General features: G+C 66.1%; 3 protein-coding genes across 3 annotated transcripts; 2 read left to right on the top strand and 1 right to left on the bottom strand.

Annotated features, from left to right (window-relative positions):
• Window positions 1–4,887: 4,887 nt before the first annotated feature.
• Window positions 4,888–8,315, top strand: CAMK2N2 (calcium/calmodulin dependent protein kinase II inhibitor 2). Its single transcript, XM_074912102.1, has 2 exons — window positions 4,888–5,137; window positions 7,536–8,315. Exons 1-2 carry the CDS (start codon window positions 4,969–4,971, stop codon window positions 7,604–7,606), a joined length of 240 nt encoding a protein of 79 aa, XP_074768203.1. The 5' UTR covers window positions 4,888–4,968; the 3' UTR covers window positions 7,607–8,315.
• Window positions 8,316–8,468: 153 nt separating this feature from the next.
• On the bottom strand, window positions 8,469–14,187 carry EEF1AKMT4 (EEF1A lysine methyltransferase 4). Its single transcript, XM_074912100.1, has 3 exons — window positions 14,013–14,187; window positions 12,859–13,142; window positions 8,469–10,368 (listed from the first exon to the last, which is right to left on the bottom strand). The coding sequence occupies exons 1-3, from the start codon at window positions 14,185–14,187 to the stop codon at window positions 10,066–10,068; spliced, it is 762 nt and encodes a 253-aa protein (XP_074768201.1). The 3' UTR covers window positions 8,469–10,065.
• A 120-nt stretch (window positions 14,188–14,307) lies between these two features.
• Window positions 14,308–17,488, top strand: ALG3 (ALG3 alpha-1,3- mannosyltransferase). Its single transcript, XM_074912099.1, has 9 exons — window positions 14,308–14,489; window positions 14,877–14,976; window positions 15,071–15,218; window positions 15,404–15,564; window positions 15,715–15,835; window positions 16,147–16,352; window positions 16,590–16,666; window positions 16,874–17,018; window positions 17,125–17,488. The coding sequence occupies exons 1-9, from the start codon at window positions 14,336–14,338 to the stop codon at window positions 17,312–17,314; spliced, it is 1,302 nt and encodes a 433-aa protein (XP_074768200.1). The 5' UTR covers window positions 14,308–14,335; the 3' UTR covers window positions 17,315–17,488.
• Window positions 17,489–17,873: the final 385 nt, after the last annotated feature.

Genomic DNA, 17,873 nt, shown 5'->3' with positions numbered 1-17,873 from the left:
TGCCAGCACTGTGACTGCCACGCTGCAGAGTGAGCAGTGGGGCCCGTGTCTCCCCCCCAGAACCAGGCATCCCCCCCGCAGCAGGAGGGATTTCGGGAAGGAGATAAATACCAGATGGAAGAGGGCTGGGCTGCCAGGAACACAGTTCCCCGCGTGCCAAGAGCTGCTGGCGCGAGTGGGTGCGTGGGCCGGGGAGGGCGGGGGGTGCCCGTGCTCCAGAGACTGCTCGCCTCGTTCCCCGGGGCCCAGCAGCCAGCTGGGGACAGGGACAGCTAGAGAGGGACCTGCAGCCGCCCGTTCCCCCCTGTCCCCATGGGTGCCCTGGGCAGGGAACACATCCCCCATGCTGGAGGCACACATGGAGGGTGCCAGCACATGCCGGGGCACGGCCCTACCCTATACCCCCCCTCTTCGGGTCTCTGCCACCCCCGGAGGCCACCAGCCCTGCGGTGGCCTGGACACACAGACCCCACTGAGCAGCCCTGCCTGGCACCGCTCTGGGCAGCAGCGTGACTCAACCGCTCAGCTCACCGCCAGCGAAAGCCTCGCCTGCCAAACCACCCGGCACAGGGGCTGCCCGGCCATGCCGCAGCACCTGCACCCCCAGGCGAACGCGCTCAGCATGTCCCCCCCGCCCCCCCAGGGATTTTCAGTCGGGAGCAGGACAGTGGGGAGCTCACAGCGCCTGGGCTGAGCCCTGCCTGGCCTCCCTCTCCACCACGCAGGGCCCCAGGAGGGACCCTGGCATCCTGCCAGCTGCACACCCCCACCCCCCCTCCACCGCAGGGTCCCCGTGGGTGCCAGCTCATGCCCATGGCTCCCCCCTCACCCACCCCCAACCCCCCCCACAGGGCTGCCAGCCCACTCCCGCCTGCCTCCCTGTCTGTTGTCATGGTGACCGGAGATGTGGTGACAGACGAGGATGAGCCTCACACCCCAGCAGGGCTGTTTGTCCACCCAGCGGGGTCAGCCTCCCCCTGTCTCCTGCTCCCCCCACCTTGGGTCTGGCCTGGGGACCCTCCATAAAGCCCCTGTCCCAGGCAGCGTGCTGGGGGTGCCCCATCTGCTCAGATGCAGCCCTGGCATTGCTGGCACTGTGGCTGTGGCCTGGGCAGCACGTGTGAGGGGCAGGGACAGTGCCATCCCCCTTCCAGCTGCCCTGACTTACAGTCGGAGCCCCTTCAGGAGCAACCCCTTCCCAAAACCAGGCTGTGTGCTGTGACCAACTCATCTCACTAGTGACAACATGCTGGCTGCCTGCCCCCAGCTGTCCCACGAAGGTTTGAGCCTTTCCTCCCTGTGAAAGGTGCTGTCCCTCCAGGGACGGCTTTTTGGCCTCATCTTCCCACATCACCAGCTGTGGGGACAGCACGAGGTGAGAAACACGCTGCTTTTGCACACTTGCCCTGGGCTCACCCAGCACACAGCTGCTGAGCAGGGTGCCTGTCCCTGTCCCCCAGCATCTCCTCACTATGGTGACGAGGGTCACCACAACCACTGGCAGGCACAGCCATCCCCACCACCTGCACCCAGCCAGGGTGTGTGTCTCCGCTCCCCTAAAATGCTCGTGCAAAGGAGCTGCCTGTGCAAAGGAGCACAGCGGCATTCCCACCTGGCCTTTGGCTACTGAGGGCCAGCAGCAACAGCCAAGGCGGGCACATCCCTGACCTTGTTGCTGATCTTTGCCAGTCCCCCACACCAGGCTGGGGATGGATGGGTGCTCAGAGAGAGCAGCAGTGCCAGCAGCAGGGAGCTGGCGCTCAGCAAAGCCCCCCCAGGCCGCGGCTGCCACCACCGCAGAGCAGAAGTGCCATTTCACATTTCTTGGCAGGGCTGGGAGCAGCACAGATGGAGGCACCCAAGCTGGCCTCCAGGCACCAGCCCTGGGTGACAGCACCAACTGGCTCCTGGACCTGCAGCAGAGGAAGCCCCGGCTCTGGTGGCTGATGCCTCCTGCCTCCTCTGAGCCCTCTGTCATCCAGGCACTCCGTGACAGGCCTTGGGGACCAGCATGTGCTCCCATCCAGTCCGACTCCTGCTGCCCGGGGGTCCCTGCAGATCCTGAGTAGTACATGTCTCACCATGGGCTGCTTGCGCACGCCCAGGGCACTTCTCCACCATAAAACCACTTGAAGCACCAGTGACTGCGGGGAAGCCCCTCACCTCCGTCACGGCACCTAGAACCAGCACCCAAATCCCCACCAAGGGTGCAGGTCTCAGGGGCAGCATCCAGCCAGGTCTCAGCAGGGGCCTGTGGTCTCCCAGCGTGATCTCCGTCGCCAGCCCCACTGCGGCTGGGAGCCCAGCTGCACAACCCCCACCTGGCCCCATTATCCACCCTGTGGGGGTCACGGCCAGCCCCCAGACCTTCCATCACCTGCAAGGTGTCCCACCTCGGGGGGTTGCGGCCCTGGTTTAAGGAGCCAGGGCAGGAAGAACCACTTGCTTTCCGGTCCCACAGTCCCTTCTTCCTGCTGGAGCTGGCTTTGTGTCGGACAAAAAGCTGCAAAGGAAGCGAGAAAGGAGATTATGTGGCTGCTAAAAGGCGGATAGAAGGTAGGATGAGAGCCAGGGGAAGGAGGGTGCACGGTCAGGCTCACCATGGGGGGGATGCAATGAATGTGGGGTCCCCCCTGCAACCCCCTGCCCACACACCCACGTTCCCGTCCTTGGTTCCTTCCCCCCCACCGGGATGCCTGACCAGCAGCATCCTCGGGGAGTCGGAGACTAGAGATGTCCCAAGGAGATGCAGCGCTCAGAGCTATGGTGCTACCCTGTTCCACCTACAGCCCAGCCGTGCTGGCATGAATCCAGGCCTCCTCCTTCCAGAGCTGGGTGGCAGGTCTCTCCCACACCCCCAAACCCCAGCCAGCCCCCAGAGCTCCCCCCCGCACCCCACAGCCAAGCCAAGCAGCTCCCCCGGGTGTTAGGGACCACAGATACAGGTACAAGCATGGGATAAGTGTGACCATCCCCAGGGTGACCCCTCTTAAGCCTCTCCCCAGGAGGCTGCCGGGTTGGAAACCCTCCTGGAGCGCAGCACCGGCCCCGCTCACATCCCACACAGCCCATCTGCTCCTCGCTCACCCCCAGCCCCGCGCGTGCCACGGCCTGCCTGTCCCTGCCCACGGGCAGCGGCACGTGGGCCTGGAGATGGAGAAAGCAGGCCACATCTCAGCGTGGGCCTCTTGCCTATTTTCCCGGGCGCTTTTTGCAGGAGCAGAAGCCATCACATGAAAAAGTTCAAGCTGGTTCTTCAGCAAAGGCATGAATAAAGGCACTTCTTTGCCAGGAGAGTGGGCACCGCTGCTCTGACCCTCCCTGTGTCTGGTCTGGCAGGGGAGAGCGGGGAGGGGTGTTCTGCAGAGCTGGGCACAAAGCAAAAGGCATGGCGGAGCCTTCCCAAAATAGAAGTACCTGTCCTCTTGCATGGATCAGACTGGCTGATGCTCTTCCACAGCACCTTTCAATAGGATCTCAGGCCATCAGGATGGAGCGATGGGCCTCAGGGCTGTCTGTAAAAACCCACTCTTGCTCCTTGAGACACCCGGAGGGAGATTCTCACTGGGCTGGCAAGTGCCATTCCCATGCAGGGCTCTGACTTTGCTGTAACCCAGCACACCCACAAGAGCAGCAGGGCCTGGATGTGCGGGAGCAGCAGGAACAGGGCTGCCCCATGATGGGGTGGTCCTCACCAACCAGACACTACTGACACCACCAGGTCCAGGAGCCAGCCAGAGCCTCCATCATCAGGGCTGGGGGGCCAGCCAGATGTAGGGGCCAGGGCTGTACCCACAGCTCAGGCAAAAGGCAGCAGCCCCAGGCTGAGCTTAAATAGCCCCTCCAGCCCCAGGTGACCAGGATGGGGGTTCCCAGGTGAGGTCACTCAGGGCCACCAATGCCAATTAGTGCAATCACTGCCCTGGCAGTGGAAAATGCAGGAGGAAAGGGCCAGGGTGGGTCTGGGGCAGGGGCGTGCAGAGGGGACACAAATGGGGCTCTGGAGGGACTGGGGACACTCCTGTAGGTCTCTCCTTGCTGACCCCACAGCAGGTCCCCACAGGGGATGGCCCTTCCCCTTGTCTGCAGAGAGCCCCCAGGGAAAGCCCAAACCATGGGCAAGGGGTGTCCTGGGGCACAGTCCCCACGTAGCCACGCTGACGGGCACCTGCAGAATCACACCCGTGTGCCCCCCACAGTCCTGCAAATACATGCAATGGGCATTTGTGTACAAACACCGGCACACACGTGGGGGGCCAAGGGGACTGGGGCAGAATCGGCATGGTAGCAAGGGGGGACCCCAACACTAGGGAGGCTGTGGAAGGGGGTGCCTGGACGGGTGCTGGGCAAGAGGCACAAGTGGGGGGCTGGGGAGACATGAGGTGAGAGCTGGCCTGGGGGTTCTGGGGGGCTTGAGCCTGCTGGGCTACAAGAGTCTGGGAGCGGGGAGGAGGGATGCTCACGGGGGGGAAGAGGGGGAGCTGCGGGATGGAAGCAGGGTGTTGGGGGGTCTGTTTGACATCACCTCAGTGTGCTGGGGAGGAGGGCCTGGTGGTGCGTGGTGGTCCTCGGCTATCTGACCCGGGGGCACCCGGCTGTGCCAAGGGCTCCCCGCTCCGTAGGGGCACCCCCGAATTGGGGCGACCGCCCCAGGTAAGGCTGTGCCGGCAGCAGACAATCCTGCGCTGAGGAACGGGGCCGGGGCCGAGCTCCCCCCATCCCAACCGGGCGGGCACCGGGCACCAGCCGCGGGGGGGGGGGGGGGGGGGGGGGGGCTGGGGTGTCCCTGTCCCGGCCGGGCCGTGCCGGGCCGCGGCGCTCCGGAGCCGCCCCCCGCCGGGGGGGTCCCCGCTCCCCCCGGATGCATGACTTCATCCTTCCGCCCGGGTTTCCTCCCCGCCGCCGCCGCCGCCGCCGCAGACCGGCTCCCGGCTCGGCGCGGCGCGGCTCGGCCCGCTCGGCCCCGCCATGTCGCAGGTGCTGCCCTACGGCGAGGACAAGGTGGGCCGCTACGGCGCCGAGCCCGAGGCGGGGGAGCTGCCCTTCAGCTGCCGCCTGCAGGACACCAACGCCTTCTTCGGGGGCAACCAGGGCAAGCGGCCCCCCAAGCTGGGACAGATCGGCCGCGCCAAGAGAGGTACCGCCCGACCCCCCGCCTCTGCACCCCCCCACCACCCCCCCTCCACGACCCCCCGCCTCAGCCCCGCGGGCATCCATCCCCGGGACCCCCGCGTCTGCCCTGCAGCATCCCCGGTATCGCTGACACCGGCTCTTGCATCCCCAGCGCCGCCCCACAGCATCCCCGGGACCCCCGGATCTGTCCTTGCATCCCCAGCTCTGCCCCCCGGCATCCCCGGCACTGGCTCTTGCATCCCCAGCGCCGCCCCACAGCATCCCCGGGACCCCCCGTTCTGCCCTTGCATCCCCGCATCCCCGGCACTGGCCAGTGCATCCCTGGCACCCCCAGCATCACCCCAGAGAATCCCCGCGACCCCCGATTCTGCCCTTGCATCCCCAGCTCTGCCCCACAACATTCCTGTGGCCCCCGATTATGCCCTTGCACCCCCGGCTCTGCCCCACGGCACCCCCGGGACCCCCGATTCTGCTCTTGCATCCCCAGCTCTGCCCCACAGCATCCCTGGGACTCCCAGCGCTGCTTTGCATCCCCAGCACTGTCCCCTGGCACCGCTGGCACTGCCCCATAGCATTCCCAGCACTGTCCCCCCCTCCGCCCCAGTATCCCTAGCACTGCCCCCCAGCACCCCCAGAATCTCCAGCTCTGCCCCACATCATACCCGGCACTGCCCCCCAGCATCCCTGGGACCCCCAGCTCTGCGACTGGCACCCGGTGCTGCCCCAAAACCGCAGGCCCCCCCCCGTCCCCAGCTCCAGCCACCACCGCTGTCCACCCAGCGCTGCCCCACACCCCACACACACACACACACCCCCCCCCCGTAGCCTGGGGCTCCCCCCGGGACTACCCTGCAGCATCCCTGGGGCTGCCCCCGGGGCTATCCCCAGACACCCCCGGGGCTGCCCCCCGGCACCTCTGCGAGTGCCCCCGGGACCCTCCGGAACTGCTCCTCAGCACCCCTGGGATTGCCCCCACATCCCTTCGGACTGCCCCCTCCCCATCCTCTATAAACAAGCCCCCCCAGCATCACCAGGAACAGCCCCCTCCCCGCCCCATAAACCGCTCTCTCTCCACATTTCTGCCTGCCGCAGACCCCCATCAGCAGCCGCCAGCGATGCTGATCAACAAACATCCCCCCGTCACCCCCCCATCTACTGTCCCCCCAGGACTCCATGAACCTGTGTCTCCCCTGACCCCCCGCTTTACTGGCTGCCGCAGAGACCCCCATCAGCAGCTCCCCTGCTTCCATCAGGACCCAAATAAATGTCCCCCCCTCCCCCTGATCTGTCACCATCGATCCACCCCAATACCTTGGGGAGCCCCGAGAATGACCCCCACCTTCCCCACAGCCCCCACCCCACCTGCTTGGGGGACCTCCCTAGACAAACACCCCCCCCCGCCCTTCAGCTGCAGGGGCAAAAGTGTGGGGAACAACGGAGCCCCCCCTTCCCGGACAAACACACCCCAGCCCCGAGGGGGGGATGAGCCTCTGCCTGCTCCCCCCGCTCCCCTTTGCGGTGGTGATGGCTGGGTCTAGCAGCCCCCCCGGGCGGCGATGGGGGGGCCCGTTCTCCCTCGGTGTTGATGTGGGGGGTCTGGCTGCTCTCCCAGTGATGCTGGTGCCCGGGGGGGGGGGGGAAGTGTGCGGTGGTCTGGCCAATCCACCCCCAGGGTGGTGATGGGGGTGGGGTGGGGGGGTGTTGGTGTTGTTGCTGACCACCCCGGTAGTGATGTTGTGGGGCGGGGGGGGGTGTTTGTGTCTGTCCTCCACCCCTGAAGGTGATGGGGGAGGGTGTCTGTGTAGCCCCCCGATGGTGATGCTGATGGGGGTCTGCCCAGCCTCCCACTGGTGATGCTGATGTGGGGAGGGCTGCCCAGCGGGTGATACTGAGGGGGGGGGCTGTGCAGCCCCCCATGGTGATGCCGATGGTGGGGGTCCGTGCAGCCCGCCATGCTGACGGGGGGGACTGTCCGGCTCCCCCGACGGTGGTGCCGATGGTGGTGGTGGTGCGGGGGGTGTCCTGCGCAGCGGGAGATGCTGCTGACAGGGGTCTGGCTGCCACCCCCGCCGAGCTGGCGGTGCCCCCCCCGCTGGGTCATTACCCATTCCAGTCCTGTTGCTCTCATCAGCGCCTGCCGCAGAGAGGAGGGGGGGTCCTTCCTGGTCTATTCCTGCCCCCCCCCCCTTTCCCAAACCACCCATCCGGAGGCAGCCGGCTGGCTGCAGGGGGGATGCTGGGGAGGGGGGGGAACCCCCCCGCCATGAACCCCTTCACCCTGCTCCCCAGCACCTTGGGAGCCCTCCTGGGGTGGCGAGTGGGGTGAGAGCCGGGGGGACACACACACACAGAGGCTGTGTTCGCGTCCCCTCGCCCACGCCGCCCCCCCGCTGTCCCCGCAGTGGTGATCGAGGATGACCGGATAGACGAGGTGCTCAAGGGCATGACGGAGAAGTCGCCGCCGGGGGTGTAAGCCGGGACCCGCCGCCAGGACCCGCAGGCCGTGCCCTGCTCCCAGCCGCCCGGCCCTGCATGCTGGCTGGGCCGCCGACCAGGAGGGGGAGGCCATGCCCGTGCCCCCCCGCTACCCCCACCCCTACCCCAGCACCGGGAGGGGGGGGGGGGGGGAGCTCTGCGGCCGCCACCACCACCACCCCCCCCCCGAGCCATGCACTTTACCCCTCCGCCTCCCCCGGGGCTGGGACAACCCGCCGAGTCCCCCCACCCTGGGCCAAGACCCCCTCTCCCCGGGGAGGGGGGTGTGTGTGGGGGGGTGTCCAGCCTCCTCGCTCTGCGGCGCGTCCCCCCCATCCTCCTTGGCAGGGGGTCCCCGAATCCCGGGGCGGATCGGGCCCCACGAGCTGGGGGGGTGGGGGTGGGGGGGAGCGCTGCTGTCCAGAGACATTTTTTGCTCCATCGTTTTTTGCATGAGCTTGGTGGCCCGAGCGCCCGGTCCTGGGGCCGAGGGTCAGCCCCACCACTCCGGCACGCTTCTTTTTAAACAGAAACTCCTCATATTTGTATTTTTATATCCGAATCTTTGTTAAAAACGATCTGCTGACGTTGAGATGTCGAAGTAACCGCATCGGGAAAACAAACAAACAAACAAAAATGGTTCATATTTTTTTCCATAAGAAAAAAAAAGACAAAAAAAGAAGAAAAAACCGAGGGGGAAAAAATAAACGGGGGGGTGTGAGAATGATGGAGGGAGTGCAAGGAAAGCCAAAGGCGCAGGGAGGGGAGTGGGGACCCCCGGCCCAACCCCCCCCCACCGGCAGCGGGACCGGCCGGAGGGTTTGGCAGCACCACCGGCCGCTGCAGTCGCCTCCCGGCAGCACCGGGGCAGAGCCCACCGGGGCAGAGCCCACCGGGGCCGGCTACGGGTGCCAGGGGCTCCCGGCACTGCCCCTCGCTCGAGGGTGGTGGGGCCGGGGAGGGGAATGGGGAGGGTAGGGACCGGCCTGAGTCGTTGTTTTTAATTTTGTACTTTAATTTAATTTTATTTTTTAAGAAGCTTCTCGGGGGGGTCTGATGTGCATGAGAAACTCGTCATCTTTTTCAATAACCTACGAGTGGCATTTATGGAGACGACGACGCAAAAAAAACACAACAAAAAAATGCCAAACAAAAAACAAAACCGAGAAAAAAAAAACACAGAAAAAAAAAAAAGGAAAAAAAAAAAAGATACTTGTGTCATGATGTTCTACAAATGATCCATTGTAAATTTAAATACCATTTTTCACTGTACTGGTGAACAAAATGCAATGAATAAAATACATTCATGTACCGAGGCGAGGCCAGCCGCCGCCTGCTCCTTTCTGTCCCTCCCAGGCGCTGGCTGGTTTTCGGGGTGCCTGCAGGATGGGGTGGCATGAGGTGGGGGGGACACCGACTCTGGAGTCCTCTGCCGGCTCCCGGCGCGGGGGGAGCCACCGGCTGACCCACTTACACCCTTCGCCAGAAATAGCAGCCCGCTGGCTCGCGCCTCTTCGGTATGTTACGCCATCCCTTCGAGGAGGGGTCTCTGTGCCCCCCAGGGTTGCCCACCCCGGGGGGGGGTGGTGGGGAGTGGTGGTTTGGTGCCCAAACAGCCCCTGGGGACACCACCGGTGGCACCCATGCACCCGCCACGCTGGCACCCACGCGCAGCCAGCCCCGCCAGCACACAGTGACATGACTGTCACCAGCCCTGGCACACACGTGTCACCGCGCTGCCGGCCCCAGGCACGGGCCGGGTGTGTGTGGCACACTGGGGTTGTCACTGCAGCCAGGAGAGGGGATGGGGGGGTGAGGGGGGGGTGGGGGCAGGGACAGATGTGGCACCCTGCCCACACACACACACACACTCCCCCATGGTGTCTCCAGCCCCACACTGGTGCGTCCCAGCCCAGCCCCCCCACTGCCTGGCTCGGGCTGGGGGGTGACAAGGACACGGTGCCCTTGCACACCCCCACAGATAAAAAGGCTGGTCCCGGTGTCCTGGTGCAGGACAGGGGTGGGGGGGGTAGCAGGCACCCCCATCCTGCCCCCTGCACCCAGTGCCAGGAACCCCCCATTCTGCTCCAGCCCAGCTGCCCACGCTGGGGGTGGAGGGGAGCAGGGAGCCGCTCCCCACAAGATGGATGAGTAGAATTAAACCCGATTTGGTTTCATTACTGGCTGCAAAGCCCGGAGCCCTGGCTGCTCTCCAACTGGGCGAGGGAAGGGCCGGGGGGGGACACAGCATCGCCCGCTTCCCAGAGCATCCTGCATCCCGGGAAGAGGCAAACCCCCCCTTTTCTCCCATTACTCACATCACTGGAGCAGCTTTAGGGGGAACACACTGGTTCCCCGTACCCCACCTGTGAGGGTGGAGCAGCCTAAGGCTTTATTAGGTGGGGGGGAGGCCGGGGAAGCCCCCCGCCCCCCTCCCCCCCCCCCCCCCCCCCCAGGTCACAGCTGGATGGCAAGGAGATAGTCCTCATCGTCGTCCGGTGGGGCGGGGGGCGGCGGCGGGGCGGCGGGTGGGGGGGGCTGGTGCAGCCGTCGCCCCAGGGCCAGGTCGGTGGGGTCCAGGGGCTGCCCCTTGCGCATGACGTAGAGGAAGTAGTGGAAGGCGCCGGCGTCCCCGTCCCCGCAGGCGGCGTGGCGCAGGGACCAGCCGAAGGCCTCCTGGGCGTAGTGGGGCTTGCGGAAGTGGGGCTGGGCAAAGGTGATGGAGATGAAGCAGCCCCCCGGGCGCAGCACCCGGCTCACCTGCGGTGGGAGAACCCCCGGGATAGGGGGGGGGGGGCACACAGTGAGGTTCACCCCCACTGGCAGGGACAGCCTCATCCCCAGAGACCCCCCCATCACCATCTGCCAAAGATCCCCCCTCTCAGCCTCTCCCATCGCACCCCCAATTCTCCTGTCCTAATCCTGCCCCCCCGAGACACGTTCCCCGGTTCTGACATGCCCCCAGTCCACCCACAGCCCAGTGGCAATGAGGAATGGGGTGTCCCCATGCACCGCCTCTCCCTGAACCCCAAAACTTCACCCTCATCCACAGCAGACAACACAGAGACCCAACCCTGGCGTGGGGAAAAGCTTCACCCTGCTGGGCACGGGGGCTCCCCCAGAGCAGCGTGGGACCCCCATCCCATCCACCCCTCCGTGGAGCACCCAGTGCCAACCCCTTCCCCCCAACACTCAGCGTCCGAGGTGGGGGGTGTTTGGATGGGAAAGAACTCGACCCTTTTAATCACCATTTTCTCCCCACTGGAACTAAGCCCCCGCTAACAGGATGGAAAAGAACATCAATTTTCTTGCTTGGCTTTATCCAATGTCAAAAGGCTTTTACGGCCAGTGCTTGCGTGCTTGGCATGCAAAAGCAGTGCCTGGGGTGGGCAGGTGGCCAGACCCCCAGCCAGCCCCCCCGCTGGTACCCTGCCCCGGGCAGGGACACCCCCAGACCCCCCCAGCAAGGGCAGAGAGCCACTGCAGCAGGGGACAGGGCCGGGGGCCAAGGTGGGGGTTTCCCAAGCTCTGCCTTAATCCTGCTGGGAAGCTCCACGGCTCAGCACTGGCTGGGGCCAGGGATGGAGAGGGGTCAGGCAGCATCCGTGTCCCCCCCCTGCTGTGGCCGTGGCTTTTGAACCAAACCTTAGTGGTTTTGGCCAGGAAAAGGGGAAGGCAGTTCCCTGCATCCCGCCTCCCCCACCACCCGGGCACCCAGCGCAGCATCTCTCCCACAAAGCGCTGGATGCGTTTGTCCTGAAAAGACCCCTCAGCTTCCCAACTGACAGACACGGGGGTCCCCGGGGCCGGGGGCACGCAGGGATCTCCGGTTAGAGCCCAGCGAGGCAGGATGCACCTTCGCATCCCATCCCTCATTAATAGAGCGCTAATGGCCGTTGCTTAGAGACGGGTGCAGGAAACCTTCCCATCCGCCAGCGCACACAGGGGGAGGTGAAGGGGGCTGCCTCCCCCCACTCCACTGCTCCCGGATCGCTGGGACAGGGGTGTCCCTGGGGCATCCCCACAGGCAGGGTGGATTTTCGGGTCCTTACATCTCCCCAACGGGGAGAGCAAGGCAGAGGTTGTGAAAACCCTGTGCCCCCCGCCCTAAGAAGGGGGGGTGGGGGTGAAAAGGGGGGTGCCAGCCACGGCCAGACCCATGCGAAGGGACCAGCAAAGCAGCAAAGGGGTGGGAACACCCAGCGAATCCCCCCGGGGACGGGGACAGAGGGAACTGGCCACAGGCAGAGGCCAGTGCCCAGTGATGCTGGGGGAGGGCAGGGATTGAGCGGGGGATTAAAAAGGGGTAAAAAAAAAATTAAAGGAAAAAAAAAAAGTAAATCCTCCTGTCTGGCCAAATGACAAGGACAGACAGCAGTGCTGGCAGGGCAGGGCCCGGATGGTGGGGACAGCCCCGCTGCCCACAGTCCCTGGAGTCCCCCTCCCTCCTGCGCTCAGTGGGGCAAAACTCAGGGGGGCGAGAGAGAATTGGGGGGGCATAGCCACAAGCACCCCCCCAGCACCCCACGTACACACCCAAGGGTGCCAGGCAGATGCAACAATTAATTATCCTTGCAGTTATTCCCAAAGGGCGGGGGAGGCTGTGAGGACCTGCACCCCCCCTCCCTGCACCCGGGCAGGTTCAATCCAGTCCCTGCCTCGCCACCGCCAATTAATCGGGGCCTGGAGGCATCGCCCGTCCCCGTGGAAACGCCAGGGCCCTGTCGATGCTGACGGAGGTTGCCATGGCAACCCCAGACCGGACGATGGGGACCCCGGCTAATGAAATGGAAGCGGGGGTGGGGGACCTGTCAGAGCCCTGCGGTCATCACCTTGCCCTGGGCGGGCAGGGTCACCTCGGTGTGTCCCCCCAGGTCCCCTCTGGGCACCCCTACAGTCACCCACACCAGGATGGGGATAATCTTACTGCCACTGCTTCACATTTAGGGTGCAAATAAAGAAGGGAGTCACCCAGACCCCCAGCAGGATCCACGGTCCCCAGGGACACACCCTGTTCCATCCACCTTCCCAGGGAGAAGGTGATGGGGTGGGAGGGGGGGTCGGGAGCCCCCCAGATGCCCCTCTGTAGGGTAGTAGAGAGAGTAACACTTGGGGGGGGGCAGAGGCACTGCCTGCGGCATCCCAAGGGAAGCAGGGTGACAAGGGGACATTCTGCACCTTCACCCACCCCAAATGGGGATGGGGTCCACCCCCACCAACTCCAGCAGCTCCCCACCCCCACCCCGGTACCTCCGCTAGCACCCGGTGCATCGCGGCGGCCGCCTGGGGCGAGACGTCCCAGGGGTCGGTCTCCTCCACCATCAGCACGTCGAGGGTGCCCTTCTCCAGCACGACGTCGAAGGCGGCGTCGGGGAAGGCGAGGGCGCGGATGTCCATGACGGCCCAGCGCAGGCCGGGGCAGCGGGCGTAGCGGGCGCGCATGGCGGCGATGCAGGCGGGGGAGAAGTCGATGCTGGTGACGTCGGTGTAGCCCAGCTCGTGCAGGTCGTGGCTCAGGGCGCTGTTGCCGCAGCCTGCGTGGTGGGGTACGGCTCAGCTGGGGCTCGGCGCTGGGGGGGCTGCCTGCACCCCAATCCTCTGCCCTCAGACCCAGGGAAGGGAGCGGACGGGCTGGGGCGGCTCAGGAGGAAACAGGTCACTGCCAGGCTGGTCATTAGTGAGCGGTGGGCTTGTTTTTAATTACCCCCTTCCTGCGAGGGGCTCCTGGCACTGCGGGACGGTGGGGGAGAGGGCAGCCGCCTGAACGCCACGTCCCCCCACCCCGGGGTGTGACGCCCGGGTGGCTGCGGGGAGGCAGGGAGGGAGGGAGGCGGGGGGGAGGTCCCCAGTTGTCACCCCCCTCAGGGCCGTGGGGCAGGAGCTGGCCGTGCGCCCCTAAATCCTGCGGTGGGGCAGGGGCCGGCGGCACGTTAAGGCAGAGTTTAACCGGTGCGGACAGAGGCGGCCAGCACGGCGCCAGGCCGGCCCCGGCAGAACACGGGGAACGGCCCTGTCCCTCCCCTCGGGGCGCTCCGCCGGGGCTCAGCCGCCCCCGAGGGGGATCCCGGGGGGGGGGGGGGGGGGCGGATTTGGGGGCTGTTAAGCGCAGCTGGCGGCGGCTGATCCGCTAACAGGATCGGTGATTACACCCGCCTAATCCCTCCGGCCCGGCGAGGGGGGCGCGGGGGAGCCTGCCGGGCCGGCGGCGGAGCAGCCCGCGGGTGGGATCGCGGGGCGGTTACACCGGCCCCGCCCGCACCCCCGGGAGCGAGGCCGCCCCGCCGGGCCGGGCCGGGCCAGGCCGGGCGTTACCCGCGGTACCGGGCCCGGTGCCGCCCCGCCCCCTCGCGGCTGGTACCACCGGCGGGACCCCAAGCCCCGTCCACCTTCCACCGGGCACGTACCGAGAACGAGGATACGGTCCCCGGGGCGCAGCTCGGCCTCCAGCTGCGGGAGGAACCGGGACAGCCCCCCCAGCCACTCCCGGGGCTCGGCGCCCTCCCGCCGGTACAGCGCGTCCCAGAAGCGGCGCTGCCGGTAGCGGCGGGTGGCGGCGGGCGCGCGCCGCCGCCGCTCCATGCCGGGGCGGGGGGGGGGGGAGCGCGAGCACCGGGCGCCACGTGCCACCCCGCGCCCCCCACGTGCGGCTTCCGGCCGAGGCGATTGCACCGCCCTAAACGTTCCGGTTGGAAGCGCGGAGCGGGGCGGAACGAGCGGAGCGGAGGCCATGGCGGCGGGGCGGGGGGGCGCAGCGGCGCTGCGGCGGGCCTGGCGGGAGCGGCGGGCGGCGCTGCTGGAGCCCCGCTACACCCCGCTGGTGGCCGCCTGCCTCTGCCTGGCCGAGGGCGGCGTCAACCTCTGGGTCATCCGCAGGGTCCCCTGTGAGTGCCGGGGCCCGGCCTGGCCCAGCGCGGAGCGGCGAGGCGCGGCGGGACCTGCCCGGGGGTGGCGGAGCTGAGCCGGGGCGGTGCAGGGGGAGGGGGGCGTCTTTCGGGCAGTGACAGCTCGTCCCCGGGCTGAGCAGTGCTGGGAGGGGGTGTGCTGGGGGCTGTCCCCGCCCGTGCGGGTGACAGCATCCCCCGGGCAGGGCGGCGGGGGACACGCACACGCGGGGTGGGCTGGGGGTCCCGGGATGGGGCCGCAGCCTCGGCTGACCGCGAGGCGGGGGGGCACGGGGCAGGGCCGTGGGGTCTGGAGGTGGGGGAGCCCTCCCCGTAGTGCCCCCCGGCCCCCCCACACCCTGCCTGACCTCCCCTTCCCCCCCGCAGACACCGAGATCGACTGGAAGGCCTACATGGAGGAGGTGGAGGGCTTTGCCAACGGGACCCTCGACTACACCCAGCTGAAGGGTGACACCGGGCCGCTGGTGTGAGTGATGGGGACGGCCGAGCTCCCCGCCACTGGGGGCTCCCAGGGGGTCCCAGAGGGGCAGCCCTGGCCCCTCGCTCCCGTCTCTCCACAGCTACCCCGCCGGCTTCGTCTACATCTTCCTGGGCCTGTACTACGCCACAGGCCGCGGCACCAACATCCGCCTGGCACAGTACCTCTTCGCCGGCCTCTACCTCCTCAACCTTCTCCTCGTCTTCCGCATCTACTACCGAACCAACAAGGTAGCCTGGAGCCGGGGGTCTCCCCAGCTGCCTCAGGGCCTCTCCTGCTCTGCTCGGTCCTCCCGGAGATGAAACGGGCTGGGCAGGAGGTCAGGGTTGGGGGCTGAGGTTTGGAGTGTGTTGGCAGCAGCTCGGGGTCGAGGACAGGCTGCTGACTGCCTTTGTGTCTCTCTGTCCCCTGCAAGGTCCCCCCATATGTTTTCTTCTTCATGTGCTGTGCCTCCTACCGAATCCACTCCATCTTTGTCCTACGGCTCTTTAACGACCCTGTTGCCATGGCCATCCTCTTCCTCGCCATCAACCTCTTCCTGGAGGAGCACTGGTCCTGGGGCTGCTTCCTCTTCAGGTGAGGGTCTGGGGGCAAGACAGGGGCTGCTCTCCATGGTGTGCTGCATGGGTGAGCGAATTCAGCCCTAGGGAGGAGGCTGCACTCAGCCTGGGGGCTCTCTGAGCACCCGTGTGGGGGGCCACAGCAGTAATGCAGCTTCCCACTCAGCCTGGCTGTGTCTGTGAAGATGAACATCCTGCTTTTTGCGCCTGGGCTTCTCTTCCTTCTCCTCCAACGGTTCGGTCTCCTGGGCTGTATCCCCAAGCTCTGCATCTGTGCCCTGCTCCAGGTAGGTCCTTGCTCACATTAGCTAGGAGGGCAGGCTGGCAGCCTCATCGGCAGGGCTGCCCTGCCTGCATCGCAGCATCCTGCTTGGCTGTCCTTGGGACTGGAGGCCTCTGGGTGGATGCACAGTGGCACTGGCACCTGAGTTGGCTTCACACAGCAAGATGGAGGTTGATAAATAATCTAATTCAGAGGTTTCCATCTTTGGCTGACTGTCCCTGTCACCCCACGTGGTGCTGCGGTTCTCAGGGGGTGGCAAGGGTGATGGAGACCTGACTTATGACTGCTGTGAGGGTGCTGGTGTGTCTCTGGCAGGTGGTTCTGGGGCTGCCCTTCCTGCTGGTGAACCCCGTGGGGTACCTGACGCGCTCCTTTGACCTGGGCCGCCAGTTCCAGTTCAAATGGACGGTGAACTGGCGCTTCCTCCCGGAAGAGGTTTTCCAGAACCGGGCTTTCCACACCACACTGCTCCTGGCTCACCTGGCCGGCCTGGGGCTCTTTGCACTGCACCGATGGCACAGGTGAGACCCGGGTTCCCTCATGGATGCTGGTCCCCGTCAGCCCCCATGGTGCAGGATACAGGTCTGAAACTGCCCTTCCCTCACTGTGCTGCAGTGCTGGGGATGCAGGCAGGAGGTGAGGGAGAGTTGCGGTGCTGTTTCAGGGAGCACACTGCCCAGGCATCGTGGCTCACAGGGGAAGGGCAGGGTGGGAAAGACTTTCAGCAGCTGAGATCGATGTTTGTGCCTCCCCCTCAGGTCCAAAGAGAGCATCCTGGCTCTGCTGAAGGATCCTGCTGAAAGGAAACACGCATCCCCTCCCTTGACTGTCAACAATATCCTTTGGCAGGGTGGGCAGCAAGGAGTGGGGGAGGGCAGGGCAGGGCAGGGCGGACCTCAGGCTCAGCATTCGCAGGCTCCCGGTCCTGCAGTGCTGGGAGGACGGCCCTGTGCTGGTGGAAGGATCCGTGCTGTACGGCTGGAGAGCTGCTCTGGGATGGCACCTCCAGCCTCCGGCGTTTGTCCCCTTAATGCCAGCGCACAGATTGTCTTCGTCCTCTTCTCCTCCAACTTCCTGGGTGTCTGCTGCAGCCGCTCCCTGCACTACCAGTTCTACGTCTGGTATTTCCACACACTGCCCTACTTACTCTGGTGCACCCCTACCACCAAGCTCGCCCACATGCCCAAGTATGTGCTGTCGGGGAGGGGGACCACCTGTCTGCTGGGGGGTCTGGGAGTGAGGGGGGCTGTTGTATGTCCCCCCAATGCGGACCCCCAGCTTTCCCCCCTGCAGGGTGCTGCTGCTGGGTGTGATCGAGCTCTGCTGGAACACATACCCCTCCACGGTCTGCAGCTCCCTCTCCCTCCACATCTGCCACGGACTCGTCCTGCTCCAGCTCTGGTACGGCACAGCCCCCCCGCCAGCACCACACATCCCCCAGCCGAGCAGGAGACCCTCAGCCATCTCCAAGAAGGCCCAGTGAGAGCGTGGCCGGCCGGAGGATGGGAACTGGCCTCTGGGACTGCCCCTTCTGCCCGCTCTTTCCCCACCTGGCCATCCCCGGAGGGCTGTGAGCTCTGGAACTGTGCAAAGGTGGAAGCGTGGGGACCCCCGACAGGCAGGACTTCCCCAATAAAAGAGGGCTTTGTGTGCCCTTCCCCGGCCGCGGTGTCCTTGTACCGTGAGGGTGGGACAGCCCTGCCTGGGCCTGCCCCACCCGTGGGGAGGCAGAGCAGCCACCTGGGCTGTGGGAGCTCCCTTCCCAGACCCAGGAGAGCACTGCCCCAGGCAGGGGAGCAGCCTCTGGGGTGAGGTTAAGACAAAGGATCTGCAAAAGTGCTTTGCCTCAAGGTTTGAATGCCCTTAATGCAGCCCAGGGATCCCTCCAGCACAGTTTTTCCTAGTCCCCTATCTGCTCCCTGCCACGGGAGGTTGCTGGGAAGGAGGTGAACCCTCTTCCAGGGCTGTGGTGAGCCCCAGCATGGCCTGAACGGGGCCGACAGCTCCCTACCCATAACAGAAACACCGGTGCAGGCAGCATG

The sequence above is a fragment of the Athene noctua genome, chromosome 8 (assembly GCF_965140245.1).
Source record: "Athene noctua chromosome 8, bAthNoc1.hap1.1, whole genome shotgun sequence".
NCBI lineage: Eukaryota > Metazoa > Chordata > Aves > Strigiformes > Strigidae > Athene > Athene noctua.
The sequence above is the reverse complement of the archived record's forward strand: the minus strand, read 5'-3'. Positions and strand labels throughout refer to the sequence as shown.